The following is a 16,289-nucleotide window of genomic DNA, read 5'->3' on the forward strand; positions in this document are numbered from 1 at the left end:
GAAAATAATTTTTAAGAATAATTTTTTGTGTTTTTAGGAGAGAAAAAAAATTGTGTTTGGGAACTAAATTATGTAAAACAGTTTTTGTTCTAAAAAAAAAAACATGTTTGGTTGAATTAATAAAAAAGTTTTTTAGAATAAGTAAAACAAAAAACATATTTTTTTAATTCACAAAATGTTTTCTTCCATTAATTTGATATTATAAATATATAAATAATTTTCATATGCACAATTCATTTAAATTAAAAAAAATTATTCCGTTTTGAAATTTTTACATAAGTTATAATTTTCTTAAACAAATGATGATTTTGTAACCATGTGTAAGTATATTAATTTTAATAATTTAATGAAGAAGAAAGGGCTTGCAGGTGGGAGTGTGGTAGTTGGGTGGAACTTATCTTTGTGGAAATATAAAAAGCAGTTAGGAAAACACAAAAAGAATGAAGAAAAATACGAAAAACAATCTATTATTTGAACAGTAAAAAAACAATAAAAACATTTTTTCATTGTTCTCAAAAAAATGATTTTTGAGAACACGAAAAACACAAAAAATAAAAACATGTCCCCTTTCCCAATCAAGTTTTTTGTGTTTTTTATTTTGAAAAATGAAAAACAATTTTTGAAAATAGTAACTAAACAGACCCTAATATTCTCTCGAGAATGCTACATATAAGCTTATATAAAAGAATTTTCAAGAATTCTCAAAAACCATCTAGAATCATTTACAACTTTCCACTATCTCCTACCCATGTGTGGGGATGCCTCTTCAGGTGTTTTCAGAAGTTTATTACTCTCATATAAAGCACAAGTGAGAGATCATCTCGAGCAGGTTATGAAATATAGCTCATGTGAGGTCATTTGGGATGGTCAAAGTATGAGTCACCACATTAAGTCTAATACAATTAATTATGAATATTAAAAAAATAAATATATAATAACCTTATATTTTATATTTATAAATAATATTACAAAGTTTTTCTTCGAGTAAATTTCCTTAGATTTCCGTGAAGTGCGGTGCATAAATACAACCCATTATCATTAGCCTAAAATTATTGGATTCCTCTTCTACCTGTAGGCCACGACCATTCAGACAAATGAGGAAAATGTCGGGATATATCGGTGATATATCGTCGATATATCGTGTATCGGGAGGGGTCGACATGATATTTCGTGAAGAAAAATCGGAGGGGAGATATTTCCGTAAATATCGCCAAAATATCGACGATATATCGGTTCGGGGAGATATATCGGAGATATTTTGAAAAAATCGCCTCTGGTGACAAAATATCGGTGATATATCGGCGATATATCGGAGATATATCGCTGATTTTTTTGTGATATTTCCCCTCCTTCATGCAACGTGATCTGACGGCCCAAATCACATCCGTGTTGATCCGACGGCCTAGATGTGATTATAATGGTAATATGGCAATCCAACGGCCAGATTGCTCCCAGATTTTGATCCAACGGCCAAAATTGATTTTCAATGGGAAATTAATGTTCCAACGGCTATTTTGGCCCAAATTTCTTCTATAAATAGCCCAAATTTCATCTATTTTATCCATTTTTTCTTTCATTCTTCATTTGCTCTCTCATTACTCCAATTTTTATTAAGGTTGCTCAATTATTTAATCATTTTAAGGTATATTTAATTTAAATTGTAATTAATTTTGTTTGCAATTGTAATTAGCTCATGTATTTTCAATTAATTAGTATGTTTGCAATATGGATGATTTAATGCTATTTTTACATTCAATTGTAATTAATTTTTATATTTTTATTGAATTAATTTAGGTTAATTTGATTATTTAATTATAAATTGATATGTTTATTTTAGATTATTATTTGTGATTTATTTTCACATTTAGAATTAAATTAAACTAGTTAACTTAGCTAAATTATTTAATTAATTTAATTAATATACTAAATTATTTAATTAATTTAATTAACATGAACTAGTATATTTTGAATATGAAATATGTTTATTTAATGAATTTAATGTGTACAAATTATTGATATTTAATGAAATAAAGTATTTTATGTGACTTTATAATGAGAACAATTACAAAATTAACATTTTTTATAGATCAACATGATATAATTATATCTAATATCGCAAATTATATCATATATATATATATATCAAATTTTTCAATAAAACAACTTTAAAATGTTCATTATACTTTTAATTATATTATTATGAGGTTTTCCTTACATTTTTATGAGTTTTTAATAATTTTAAGTCTATCGATATTTTTTTCCAATATCCACCAATATATCTCCGATATATCCAAATATATCTCCAATATATCCGATATATCCGTAAAATCGAAGTACCGATATATTCGTGATTACCGATATTTTCATCCTTGATTCATACTAGTCGTCAAAGAATATTATTTTTCCTATTGTGGCTTGAAGCTTCGCAGAAATACTACCGACTACCAGTGGCCTATAAATTATTCCGTTCCTCTCTCCGTGGCCATTCAGAGTACTATAATACTGAAAGGATGATATATTATTATTCAAATCTCATGTGAGCAATTTAATTTTTCTTTAAAAAATGCCTTGAGCAACCCTTGTGTCTTGTGTACGTCTGATTTCTTTCCCAGAGGACGTTTTCAAAGACTCCGCTTCCTTCCAGTTTACCCACATTGTCATGTCATGGGATATAGGAGATGAATGGCCTGTTTTTGTCTCAAGCAAAGAAGACATAGAAGACTGAGGTGGAGTGGGCAAGATTAGGGCAATAAAATTGAACATCAAAAAGATAAATAAATGAGAGAAAAACAAAAACAAAAATGAAAATTTAGCTACGGCCCCGATCTTGGAGAGTGGTGGACCATGGTTCTGGCTTGGAGTGGGCCCGATTATGCAGACCCGATAGTAACGTGGCAGCGTGGTGATCACAGAGAGCGGGGCAAGACTGTGAGCTTAGCCTTTCAGCCAATTCCCCAGAGCATAGGTGGGGAGCTGAGCTGGGGCTGCCAATTCCTGATTAGACTTTACTCGCAGCTTCAACTTTCAAATCCACCCAGAGAAGAGAAAGATGTGGAGTTTTAAACTTACGCTAGTGATGTTAGTAATAGAGTCGTTGGAGATGGGCCTAAATACCATAAGCAAAGCAGCCATGAGTAGAGGGATGAGCAACTTCGTCTTTGTTGTTTACTCTAATACCTTTGCCATTCCCTTCCTTCTTCTTTCATGCCTTCTCTTTCACAGGTTCGTTTCTTTATCTACTTCTTCTTCCCTCTGTTTTCACATCCCTCTTTCTCATCTCTTTCTCATTCATCCACAGAAGAAAACCCCCTCCTCCACTCACCACTTCCATCCTCTGCAGAATCTTTGTTCTTGGCCTCATCAGGTAACTTCTCTTGTTTTCTCTTTGGATTAAAGGGACAAATTACTTTTCAAGTTCAAAGCTGATAATAAGGGTGTTGTATATGTGCTTTGGTAAAGTTGTTCAATACAGATGTTTATGTATGTTGGAATAAGGTATAGCTCTCCAACCTTAGCCTCAGCCATGACTGATCTGGTCCCTGCTTTTACCTTCATACTTGCCATCATTACCAGGTATGTACACATCTACCTCTCCTTTAATTTCAGTTTGAGGCTCTTTTCAACGAGGGCACCCTCATAATTCTTGAAATTAGTTTTCCATTTTCCTATATAAAATCTCAGTAGTTTTAAATTTTATAGGCATGAATATAACTTGAAAATAGGGTGATATTTTGGGACGTTGAGAGAATCTCAATTCTCACAGCAAAAACAGAGCTTGAGGTTGAACTAGGGTTCTCCTCTCTCCACGCTTCAGGCAACCAACTTCATCCTCTTGTTTGACTTTTGTGACCTCCCTTCTTTGTTTCTTCTTCGTAATGACGTGGATATTCGGCTCTAGAGGCCAAAAGTTCATAATATGCAAAAGGACAAGGTCGTCCAAAAAAGAGAAACCAAGGCTTTGTGGAATTTTATTCTGTTCATGTAAGGTAGTATGGGATACATGAATGATTAAGCATGTAGGGCAAGGGCGGGTGGCAAGCTCCTTTCTCGTCAGACCTTTCTGGTGAAAAAGGAAAATTGAGAGATGCATAAAGCCTTGGTTCAGAAAGGCAGGGGAACGGCAGCATCAAATTGCCTAACATACCCTTTGTCTGGCCCACCTGACACGAAATCATGACAGGCTTTGCTTTTCAATGCACATGCGTGTCAGGATATAAAACCAACCACGGGACAATTGTGTGTTGGCCGAATATTTATTCCGTATAACTTACATAATATACGGAAATGATATAAGATATTAAAACACCAAAATACCTATTCATTTTTCACATAATTTTTTTTTGGTATTTATTGCATTACTATTTATGCTACCATAATAATTTTATTTTAATTATTTAAAATTTTTATTGTTTTTTAAAACTTTTTTTTATATAAATAATTGGAAATCAATATTATTTTCTATTTTAGATTATAAATAAAGAAAAATTATTGTTCAAAAACTATTTTAAAAAATATTTTCTAAAAAAAATGGTAATATGATATATATTTTTTATATTTTCTTTTTTTAAAAATATTTAGTTAAAAAATGAAAATTATTTTTAAAAATAAAAATTGAAAACTTTGTTCAATACTATTTTTTATATGAAAATAATAAAAAGAATTAAATTTCATTCATTGATTATCCATTAAATTTTATATGAAAATTTTTTATCATTACTTATAATAAGAGTAAAAAGATTTAATATCTTTAAAAAAAAAAAGTTAGAAATGAGTAATACTTAATAGGGAATAGAAAAACAAAAATAAAATAAAATAAAATTGAAATTTACACTCATATAGGGGTTAAGGGTATTTTAGGGATTATTGAAGGATAATATCCTTCAACTTAATTTTTACACTTTAATTGGGTTTTGAACTTAAATGTGCATGAAATATGAATTTTAGATCAATTTTAGGTCCATCTCACCTCAAAACACAATTCTCCCTCTAACCTATGTTTTTACTTTTTTTTTTGTTTTTAAAGTTTGAAGATTTTTATAAGAAAAGGTAATGATTTTAAAAATTATCAAAAATTTCAAAGTATTATGAAAATTTTACTAATCACATTTTAAATTTTTTTAAAAAAAATATACGGTAAAAATATATATATATATATATATATATATATATATATATATATATATATATATATATATATATATATATATATATATATAATATATATATATATATATATATATATATATATATATATATTACAAAATATTCTATTTTTATATAAAAAGTTCATATTTTAAAAAATAAAAAATTAGAAGGAATATTTGATCCAACGCTTACTTGATAGTTTCATAAGTTTTGGTGTTTTGGAATATCAAAAAATACATTAAATTTTTTTTTTCAAATAATTGGTCTTTAAATATCTCTCTTAATTATTTATTTCAGATATTTGAGAATATGTCAAATTATTATGTGTATAAATTCATTTTTTTCAAATATTTTTATATTAATTATATAAAATAAGAAATAATAATAATTAATCTTATAATCGAGTGGAATATTAGCAGGTTTAATCAAGTGTTTGATGAAGGGAGTTGAGCTAGACTAGTGAATGTTTTTTGAAAAGTCAAACAATTACAATTAAAGAAATGAAGGGAAATGAAGGGAAGGGAAGGATTAGAGTTAGGATTAAGGTTTGATGGTGAAGGTGGATGTAAAAAGGATAAAAAAAAAAAGTGAACAATTTTAACTTTTCATAAATTTTGATGACTATATTTAATAATAATTTCAATGAAAACTATCCTAATTATTCATTTTCTTTAAAAGTATATATAAAAAAAAAGCTCTCAACAGTCATTTTGTCCAAAGTCATACATAATAATTTTTAAAATAAATCTCAATTTTTTCCTTTCAAAAAAAATATATTTTTCTTAATTTTATAATAAAATCTCTTCTTTTTTTTTTTTTCTAACCTTTCTCATTACTTTTAATTTTTTTTTTTTTTAGTTTTCTTAATAATCCCTTTTATTAATTAAAAAAAAAAACTTTTTTCTCAATATTTTCTTTTCAAAATCTTTTAGCAAAATTAAAGTGATCTAAAAGAAGAAGAGATGTATATGGAAGGGATCTAAAAGAATACATATTAATCAAAGATTTTTTATTTTAGAGTTCACATTCCAACTTTAGACTCAGAGAAAGAGATAATGATTCATAACCCTAAGTCAAGGAGTAAAGTTTACTAAGATCTTATTACATTTTTACACCAATCATCATCTAGCATTTAAATCTAAGCTAGAAAAGAAGTTGGAGGGAGTGGATATAGAAGCTTGTCCAACCAGTATAAAAAAGGACCGTTTGCTCTCTCTCTCTCTGTTCGAAGAGCCACTCTTGTTCACCCCTAATATGACAAATTTGAAAGAAGTAATATAAATGAGTATGAGTGATTTTGGATAAATATTTTAATCGACTATATTCAAACAGTTTGAACTTGGAAGATGAAATCTGAATCAGTTTGGCTTTTCATATCATCCTCAAATCCTAGTGGAAACTTTTGTTGAGAAGATCAAGTAATGTAATTTCTTTCCAGAGTGTTCCCAAGTCCTAACCGGGTCTCAAATTATATGGATGGTGACCAGGATGGAAAATCTAGACTTGAGAGTCCGCAGTAGTCGCGCCAAATCTATTGGCACCATAATGTCCATCACAGGAGCACTCACTATGACGATGTATGAAGGTCCTCCAGTTGCGTTCACCTCATTAACTTCTACCAAACTCAATGGAAATGTTACGTTGCCACAATCAAACTGGGTTATGGGAGGTATTCTCTCTGCAATTGCTGCCTTCATGCTTGCAGTTTTGTTTGTTTTCCAGGTAAAAAACCATACCAGGGCATACAAAACTCCTCTAGCATTAATATACATTCCTGATCATCCTGCATGCTTATGAATTCCTTTTACTTTCTACAGACCTCCATTATTAGAGCCTACCCTGCAGAGCTGATGGTAACACTCATTTGTTGCACCTTCGTGGCCATGCAATCTTCCATAGTCTCTCTGATGGCAGAAAGGAATCCAAGCGCATGGAGATTAAGACCAGACATAGAGTTGATAGCTATTGTATACTCAGTGAGTGCCTGAACCATGACAGATCTTCTTCTTTAGCATTTAAAGCGGCCCGTCTCTCTTCATGCCTGAAACTGCAATAACTTGGCATGTTGCTTAATCTCTAGGCAGTTCTTGTAGTTGGACTTCGAAGTGTTGCTTCTGCATGGGTAATGCGCAGAAAGGGGCCTTTCTTTGCAGCCATGTTTAAGCCAGTTGGGATCATAATTGCAGTTGTGATGGGGGTCACTTTTCTTGGAGATACTCTCTATCTTGGAAGGTATCATCTTCTTTGTTTTCAATTCTTAAATGGCTAGTAATCATGAAATCATTGGGTTATTGACACTAATATTTCATCATTTTTCTTTCGGATGACAAAACTGAAATATTTTGCAGTGTGGTTGGAGCTGCTATAATAGCTATTGGGTTTTATACAGTGATGTGGGGGAAGGATAAAGAGGAGACGCTACTTGAAGACGTCCCAGCCCATGGCATGGAATCATCCTCCCACAACGTCCCTCTTTTGCAAAACAAAACTTTCCAGGCTTAGAATTCTGGTAGGAAGCCATGTTACACACTTACGCCCTGAATTTGTCTTAAGCAAGTACTTTCTGATAGCTGATTTAGCATGTGATGTACAATTTTCTTCTTAGTTATTTGTTAACCATCTTCCCTTTTTTTAATCAATATTTTGTAGGAAATTTTATTTTAAATAATAAAAGAATGCAATATGTCGGGCTTTGTGGAGTCTGGTTTTGTTTGATCCGGCTTGGTGAGCCGACCTGAATAATATTGTAGGGCTTTTTAATGGGAGATTTATTGAGGCTTGTTGGGCCCATTTAGCCCATTGTGGAACCACCTTTTGTAATTAGGGTTTTTTAGTGTGGTGTGGTTGCCGTGTTATATATAGAGAGAAAATATTGTAGCCATTGTGGTTGTACTCTGTATTCTTTCTTGATAATAGTGATATCCCTGCAACTCTATGGACGTAGGCAAATTGCTGAACCACATAAATATTGTCTTGTGCGTGTGATTGTTTTTCTTTGGCGTGTGTTTTCTCTATTTTTGTTTCTCATAGGTTGGGAATTCGGTTTAATTCCCTACAACTGGTATCAAAGCCTAGGGTTAGGTTTGAGTGGGAGCAATGGCAAAGGAAGAAGGAAAGACGTCTGGAATAGAAAAGTTCGATGGCATAGCCTTTGCGTATTGGAGGATGTAGATTGAAGATTATCTCTATAGGAGGAAATTGCATCTACGTCTTTTGGGGACAAAACTTGAGAGTATGAAGGCTAAGGAATGGGCGCTTCTTGATAGACAAGTTCTAGGAGTTATTAGGTTAACTCTATCTAGGTCTGTTGCACACAATGTTGTAAAGAAAAAGACCACAACAAATCTGATGAAAGCTTTGTCCGATATGTATGAAAAGTCGTCCAAAAACAATAAGGTGCATCTGATGAAGAAATTGTTCAATTTGAAGATGGCAGAGAATGCATCAGTAGCACAACATCTGAATAAATTTAATACAATCACAAATCAATTGTCGTCTGTAGAAATTGATTTTGATGATGAGAATTGTGCTCTGATCGTCTTGGCTTCTTTGCTAAATAGTTGGGAGGCAATGAGGATAGCAGTAAGCAATTCTACGGGAAAGGAAAAGCTCAAGTACAATAATGATATACGAGATTTAATTCTAGCTGAGGAAATTCGCCGAAGAGATGCAGACGACACCTCAGGATCTGGTTCTACCCTAAACCTTGAGACAAGAGGCAGAAGTAATGACAGAAATTCAAATCGGGGTAGATCAAATTCCAGAAATTCTAATCGGAATAGAAGCAAATCTAGATCAGTCCAACAAGTACAATGCTGGAATTGTGGGAAAACAAATCACTTTAGAAGGCAATGCAAAAGTCCTAAGAAGAAGAATGAAGATGATTATGCTAATACTGTAACAGAAGAGGTATAAGATGCATTACTTCTTGCAGTAGACAGTCCACTTGATGATTGGGTTTTGGATTCAGGAGCTTCGTTTCATACCACTCCACACCGAGAAATCATACAGAATTATGTTGCAGGTGATTTTGGTAAGGTGTATTTGGCTGATGGTTCAGCCTTGGATGTTGTGGGTCTGGGAGACGTCTGCATACCGTTGCCCAATGGGTCTATTTGGTTATTGGAGAAGGTTCGACATATTCCTGACCTAAGGAGGAATCTGATTTCTGTTGGACAACTTGATGATGAAGGACATGCAATACTATTTGTTGGTGGTACTTGGAAGGTTACAAAGGGAGATAGGGCATTGGCTCGTGGAAAAAAGATTAGTACTCTGTATATGACCTCATGTCCAACAGACACAATTGTAGTTGCTGATGCAAGTACTGATACAAGCCTATGACAGCGCAGACTTGGTCACATGAGTGAGAAATGGATGAAGATGTTATTGTCAAAAGGAAAACTACCAGAATTGAAGTCCATTGATTTTGACATGTGTGAAAGTTGCATCTTAGGAAAGCAAAAAAAGGTGAGCTTCTTGAAAACTGGCAGGACACCGAAGGCTAAAAAATTGGAACTAGTACACACTGATTTGTGGGGGCCTTCTTCGGTTGCATCCCTTGGTGGTTTAAGGTACTACATCACTTTTATTGATGACTCAAGCAAAAAGGTATGAGTTTATTTTCTGAAAAATAAATATGATGTATTTGAAACTTTTAAGAAGTGGAAGGTCATGGTTGAGACAGAAACAAGTTTGAAAGTAAAATGTTTGAGGTTAGATAATGGAGGAGAGTACATAAATGGAGGGTTCAATGAGTATTGTGTTGCACAGGAAATTAGGATGGAAAAGACCATTCCTAGGACACCACAGCAGAATGGTGTGGCTGAGTGCATGAATAGAATTCTCAATGAGCGTGCTAGAAGTATGAGCTTGCATGTTGGACTACCAAAAACTTTTTGGGCTGATGCTATTAGCACAACAACTTACCTGATAAACCGAGGACCATTAGTTCCTATGGAGTTCAAACTTCCTAAGGAGGTTTGGAGCGGTAAAGAGGTGAAGTTTTCACATTTAAAAGTTTTTTGTTGTGTTTCTTATGTTCATATTGATTCTGATGCTCATAGTAAACTTGATACAAAGTCAAAAATATGTTTTTTCATTGGCTATGGTGATGAGAAATTTGGCTATAGGTTTTGGGATGAACAAAACAGGAAAATCATCAGAAGTAGAAATGTGATATTTAATGAACAGGTTATGTATAAGGACATGTCAACTGTAGTGTCAGATGTTACAGAGATAGATCAAAAGAAATCTGAATTTGTCAACTTAGATGAATTGACTGAAAGTACTATCCAAAAAGGGGGTGAAGAAGATAAGGAGAATGTAAATTCACTGGTAAGTACACTTGTAGCTGAAGTTCGCAGATCTTCCAGGAACATTAGACCTCCACAGCGTTATTCATCTGTTTTAAATTATCTCATGTTGACCGATGGTGGTGAGCCAGAGTGTTATGATGAAGCCTTGCAATATGAGAATTCAAGCAAGTGGGAGTTAGCCATGAAGGATGAGATGGATTCCTTGTTGGGGAATCAGACATGGGAACTGACTGAATTGCCAATAGGAAAGAAGGTTTTGCACAACAAGTGGGTATACAGAATAAAGAATGAGCATGATGGTAGCAAACGTTACAATGCCAGATTAGTTGTTAAAGGGTTCCAGCAGAAGGAGGGCATTGACTACACAGAGATATTTTCTCTAGTTGTGAAAATGTCAACAATCAGACTTGTATTGGGAATCGTGGCTGCAGAAAACTTACATCTTGAGTAGTTAGATGTGAAGACAACATTCCTTCATGGTGACTTGGAGAAAAACCTTTACATGATTCAGCCAGAAGGGTTCATTGTTCAGGGACAAGAGAATCTAGTCTGCAAATTGAGAAAGAGTTTGTATGGCCTTAAACAAGCTCCTAGACAGTGGTACAAGAAGTTTGATAGTTTTATGCATAGAATTAGGTTCAAGAGATGTGAAGTTTATCACTGTTATTATGTTAAGTTTTTTTATAATTCTTACATCATATTACTGTTGTATGTGGATGCTATGCTTATTGCAGGGTCTGGCATTGAGGAGATTAATAATCTGAAGAAGCAATTGCCCAAACAGTTTGCAATGAAGGATTTGGGAGCTGCAAAGCAAATCCTTGGTATGAGAATCATTAGAGACAAGGCTAATGGTACATTGAAGCTTTCACAGTCAAAGTATGTGAAGAAAGTTCTCAGCAGGTTCAACATGAATGAAGCTAAACCAGTGAGCACACCCTTGGGGAGTCATTTCAAACTAAGCAAAGAACAGTCACCGAAGACAGAAGAAGAAAGGGACCATATGAGTAAGGTGCCCTATGTCTTAGCTATTGGCAGCTTGATGTATGCTATGGTGTGTACAAGGCCAGACATTGCACATGCAATGGGAGTTGTGAGCAGATTCATGAGTAGGCCTGGAAAGCAGCATTGGGAGGCAGTCAAGTGGATTCTAAGATATCTGAAGGGTTCATTATATACATGTCTTTGCTTCGCAGGTGCAAGTTTGAAACTGCAGGGTTATGTAGATGCTGATTTTGTTGGTGATATTGATAGTAGAAAGAGTACCACTTGGTTTGTTTTTACTCTAGGTGGTACAGCTATATCATGGGTTTCAAATTTACAGAAGATTGTTACTTTGTCTACTATAGAAGCTGAGTATGTTGCAGCAACTGAAACTGGAAATGAGATGATTTGGATATATGGTTTCTTAAATAAATTGGGTAAGAAGCAGGAAATAGACATTCTACATAGTGACAGTCAGAGTGCAATTTTTCTTGCCAAAAATTCGGCTTTTTATTCAAAGTCGAAGCATATACAAACAAAATATCACTTTATCCGTTACCTTGTTGAAGATAAACTAGTAATACTTCAGAAGATTTGTGGATCTAAGAACCCGATAGACATGTTGACTAAAGGTGTCACTATTGAGAAGTTGAAGTTGTATGCAACTTCAATTGGTCTTCTAGCTTGAGGACAGGAGGATGAGTTGTAGGGATGAGGGAATGTTTCTTGGAGGATAGCGGTTTGATGTTGGTGATTGAACTAGTCTCCAAGTGGGAGATTTGTTGGGCTTTGTGAAGTCTAGTTTTGTTTGATCTGGTTTGGTGAGCCAACTCGAATAATATTGCATGGCTTTTTAATGAGAGATTTACTGAGGCTTGTTAGGCCCGTTTAGCCCATTGTGGAACCACCTTTTGTAATTAGGGTTTTTTAGTGTGGTGTGGTTGTCGTGTTATATATAGAGATAAATATTGTAGGCGTTGTGGTTGTACTCTGTATTCTTCCTTGATAATAGTGATATCCCTGCAACTCCATGGACATAGGCAAATTGTCGAACCACGTAAATATTGTCTTGTGTGTGTGATTGTTTTTCTTTGGCATGTGTTTTCTCTATTTTTGTTTCTTACAGGTTGGGAATTCGGTTTAATTCCCTACACAATATTCATGAACATTTAGGCTTTGTCTAAGAAATGCTTTCAGAAACAGTTTTTCAAAACTGCTTTTGATTAAAGTTTTTTAAAACTGTTGTCCAATGTTTTATACAACAAAAGTCATTTCGGGGACTTAAAATGTTTTAACTTATTTTCTCTGTTTTTAAATATGTTTTCAAAATAACTTTTATCTGACATTATTTTTAATTATTCTCTAAATTTGTATAATTATATATATATTTTTAAAACAATCCTTAATAAACAAGTAAAAATAACTTAAAACAAGTCAAAAATATTTTTCTGAAAATGCTCTATTTTTTATTTATGGTGAAAAAAATTGGTTTATATTTTTAAAAAATATAAAAAAAAAATTTAATCTATTTTCTATTTTTATTGTGAATAAAACATCATTGTCATTTTAATTTTAATTTTCATTTTTTTTCCTTTTCATTAATCCATCGACTACTTTTTTCTATCGATATTTAAAAAATGTACCTTTTTAAAAGTAACTTTAAATATTATTTTCTTGTTTTGAAAGAAAAAAAAATGATTGTAACTTTTGTAGAGAATGTAAATTTTTTAAAAAATTTATCCGAATTTTAAAAACTATTTTAAAAAAAATGGAGGTATTAAAAAATAGTTATTACCCATTTATACTAAAAAAGAAAATACAAATGGAAGAGAGTGTTATGTAAAACCTAATACTTATTACTTAATGATTTAAGTTAACTTTAAATTAAATTATATTTAAGTCGATAACTTAAAACTTATTACTTAATTATTACTTTAAGTATTAAAGTTGTTTGATAAAATTAACTTAAAAAATTATACTTAAGTTAATAACTTAAAACTTAATTTTTATTTTAAGTATTAAAATTATTTGATAAAATTAACTTAAAAATTATTTTAAATCATCAAATTAACATATTTATCTTCATAAATTATAATTAGGATAAAAGAAATTGAGTAACAATAAAAATCGTGGAATATTAATAGAGATTGTATTTAAGTTTAAGGTAAATAAGGGTAAAAAAAAATAAAATAAAAATATGAATTTAAAAATAAGTTAATTATTTTTACTTATCATTTAAAATTGTTTTAAACTTTAAATCATACTATTAAGTTATTTTACTAAATATACTTAATTTATTTAAAAACTTAAGTTAAGTTATTAAGTTACAATAAGTTATTTTGGATTACCGAACCATGAAGTTAACCCAAAAATTTATTGACATCTCATCATTGCCTATCATGTAGTAAGATAATAAAATATTAACATGACAAGTATTTTCCTTAAATTATTATTAAAAAAATAATTTCATATTAACAAAGGATAGGCTAAAGGAATCATTTGCAAAAAAGACAAATTGGTCACTGAAAGTTTGAGATAATATTTAGTAAGTAATTTGGATTATTTGTCACGTGGTTTACAGCACCCAAATCCACAATCCAAGTATCATGACTAGAAAATTAACATAAGAAACAAAAATGTCCACAATTTGAATAGAGAAGGAAGGGTTAGAAAGTTACAAAATTTGGAAGTTGATCGAGTTAAGCAATTTATATTGAAATATTTGGTATGCTAAATTACAACCCATTTTCATCGATCTGAAGTGTTTTTTGAAAAAAATTATGAAAAATAGTTTTTGAGAAAATGTTTTTAAAAATGTTCCATAAAATAAAAGTTTATTTGCAATGCCGATGTTTTTAAATATGTTCTAAAAATATTTCTTATCCATGATATTTTATTTTTAATCAATTTTTATATTTGTATGATTATTTTTAAAAAATAATAAAAAATGTTTACTTGAAATATTTTTTTTCTATTTTTTTTTCATTCTAAAGAGTAAAAAACTATTTTTAAACTTGTATTTAAAAAAAAAAATCATAATATGTAAAAATATATCTAATATTTAATCAAAGGTAATATTAAAAGCATGGATGACAATCTTTCAAGTCACCGTCAGTTTGGAATTTTCCATCCTTAGGAGTTAGAAGCCATGGAAAATGATAATCCTTTGTTTTTACATGCATAGATAGTCTCCTTTGCATATAAAAGGGGTTGAAGCCAAAAACCCTTGGGTTTCAAAACATTCATCTTGTCGCTACCTAACTGCCTTTGGGGATTTAATTTTTAAATTGAAAATGGTGTATGATATCATTCTCCAAAAAGAAAAAGAAGAGGAAAAGAAAAAAGAAAAAACAGTGTTGAAACTTCACAACAAAATAGTTGAGATGAGCACTGCTTCTCCTCCCTATCTCAATCAATCAACTTCTTAGCCTTTTCTTTGAATGCGTTAGCTAGATTCTCTGCAAATCATTTCATCTTTGGACTGATTTGGAAGGGGAGTGAGACCTCCCCCCACTAACATTATATCTTTGCCCATCAATGGTTTTTATTAAAATTTAATATGAAAAAAAGGTTTAAAAAAAAATGTCCTTATGTTACCCATTACAGTGATTACACCCATCCTACAAAATTACTCCTTATATTTTAGATTTTTATAACCTTAATTATTTTTCCCTCTTTTTTTGGAAATTTTTTTATGCTGGCATTATAGCTAATTTCATTCATTGATTTAACTTTTTTTTTTTAATAATGTTCGAGTCATATCATATTATTTTACTCATTAATATGTATATTAAACAAATATGATAATTATGGATGTTAATATACTACATGGCAATGATCCTAGCTTGAGGGTTTTGAAAGGATGAAAAGTATTTTGCCCTTACCAGTTAAAGACTCAAAATATTCCTTCAGAAAACCCCTTCGGATATATCTTTAGGCTACGTTTGGTTGATCGGATATAAAATGAGATAAGATATAATATATTTTATCTTATATTTGGTTAGTGATGAAATAAGATAAATTATCTCATCACTTATATTATTTTATGTTTAACCAAATATGTGATAGGATAAGTGATGTGATATATTATCCACCCTCTATTTTTCATATATTTTACATAGGATATGTTAATGACATGGGAAGATATGAGATATATATGTCTCATGTACCAAAATTTTATTTTTTATTAATTTTTTATTTTTAATATATTCATTTTATATAATATTTTTTTTATTATAAATTAAATTTACGATTAAAAAAGAAAAACTAAAATAATATATATATATATATATATATATATATATATATATATATATATATATATATATATATATATTATTTATATATATTAAATAACATAAAAAAATTACTTTTAAAGTTTAAATATTTTAATCATAAATATGGTTAAATATAAATGAAATTTCATTTTTTTTTTAAATAAAAAATATTTGAATGTGATATAATTTTTATTTTAAATGTGAAAACATAATATGTATTTCATATTAATTTTTATTCATTTCACAAACTAAATATAAATATAATATAATATAACATATTTTATTGGATATGTTATTTTAAAATATTATATTCATATAATATGTTTATCCAATAATATCATATCCTATTGGAAATCAAATCTTAGGATATACATATCTTATTCAATGAGATATGATATCCTAGGATGTATAAATCTTATTTTATCATATCCCACCAATCAAACGTAACTTTTATGATATAATAGAGGCTAAGGACGAAGGCTCTTGAGCGTGAATGTTAGAATAAACACTTCTAATTAATTCATTCATCACTTTTAATTAAATTTAATGCATGATAAGATGAGTT

At 30.7% G+C, this 16,289-nt stretch overlaps 1 protein-coding gene across 1 annotated transcript; it reads left to right on the forward strand.

Annotated features, from left to right (window-relative positions):
• The first annotated feature begins 2,940 nt into the window (after window positions 1-2,940).
• On the forward strand, window positions 2,941-7,844 carry LOC117930241 (WAT1-related protein At3g28050-like). Its single transcript, XM_034850830.1, has 7 exons — window positions 2,941-3,222; window positions 3,299-3,364; window positions 3,460-3,573; window positions 6,633-6,867; window positions 6,963-7,121; window positions 7,226-7,377; window positions 7,494-7,844. The coding sequence occupies exons 1-7, from the start codon at window positions 3,050-3,052 to the stop codon at window positions 7,645-7,647; spliced, it is 1,053 nt and encodes a 350-aa protein (XP_034706721.1). The 5' UTR covers window positions 2,941-3,049; the 3' UTR covers window positions 7,648-7,844.
• The last annotated feature ends 8,445 nt before the right edge of the window (window positions 7,845-16,289 follow it).

This window comes from Vitis riparia, chromosome 1, assembly GCF_004353265.1.
Source record: "Vitis riparia cultivar Riparia Gloire de Montpellier isolate 1030 chromosome 1, EGFV_Vit.rip_1.0, whole genome shotgun sequence".
Classification (NCBI taxonomy): domain Eukaryota; kingdom Viridiplantae; phylum Streptophyta; class Magnoliopsida; order Vitales; family Vitaceae; genus Vitis; species Vitis riparia.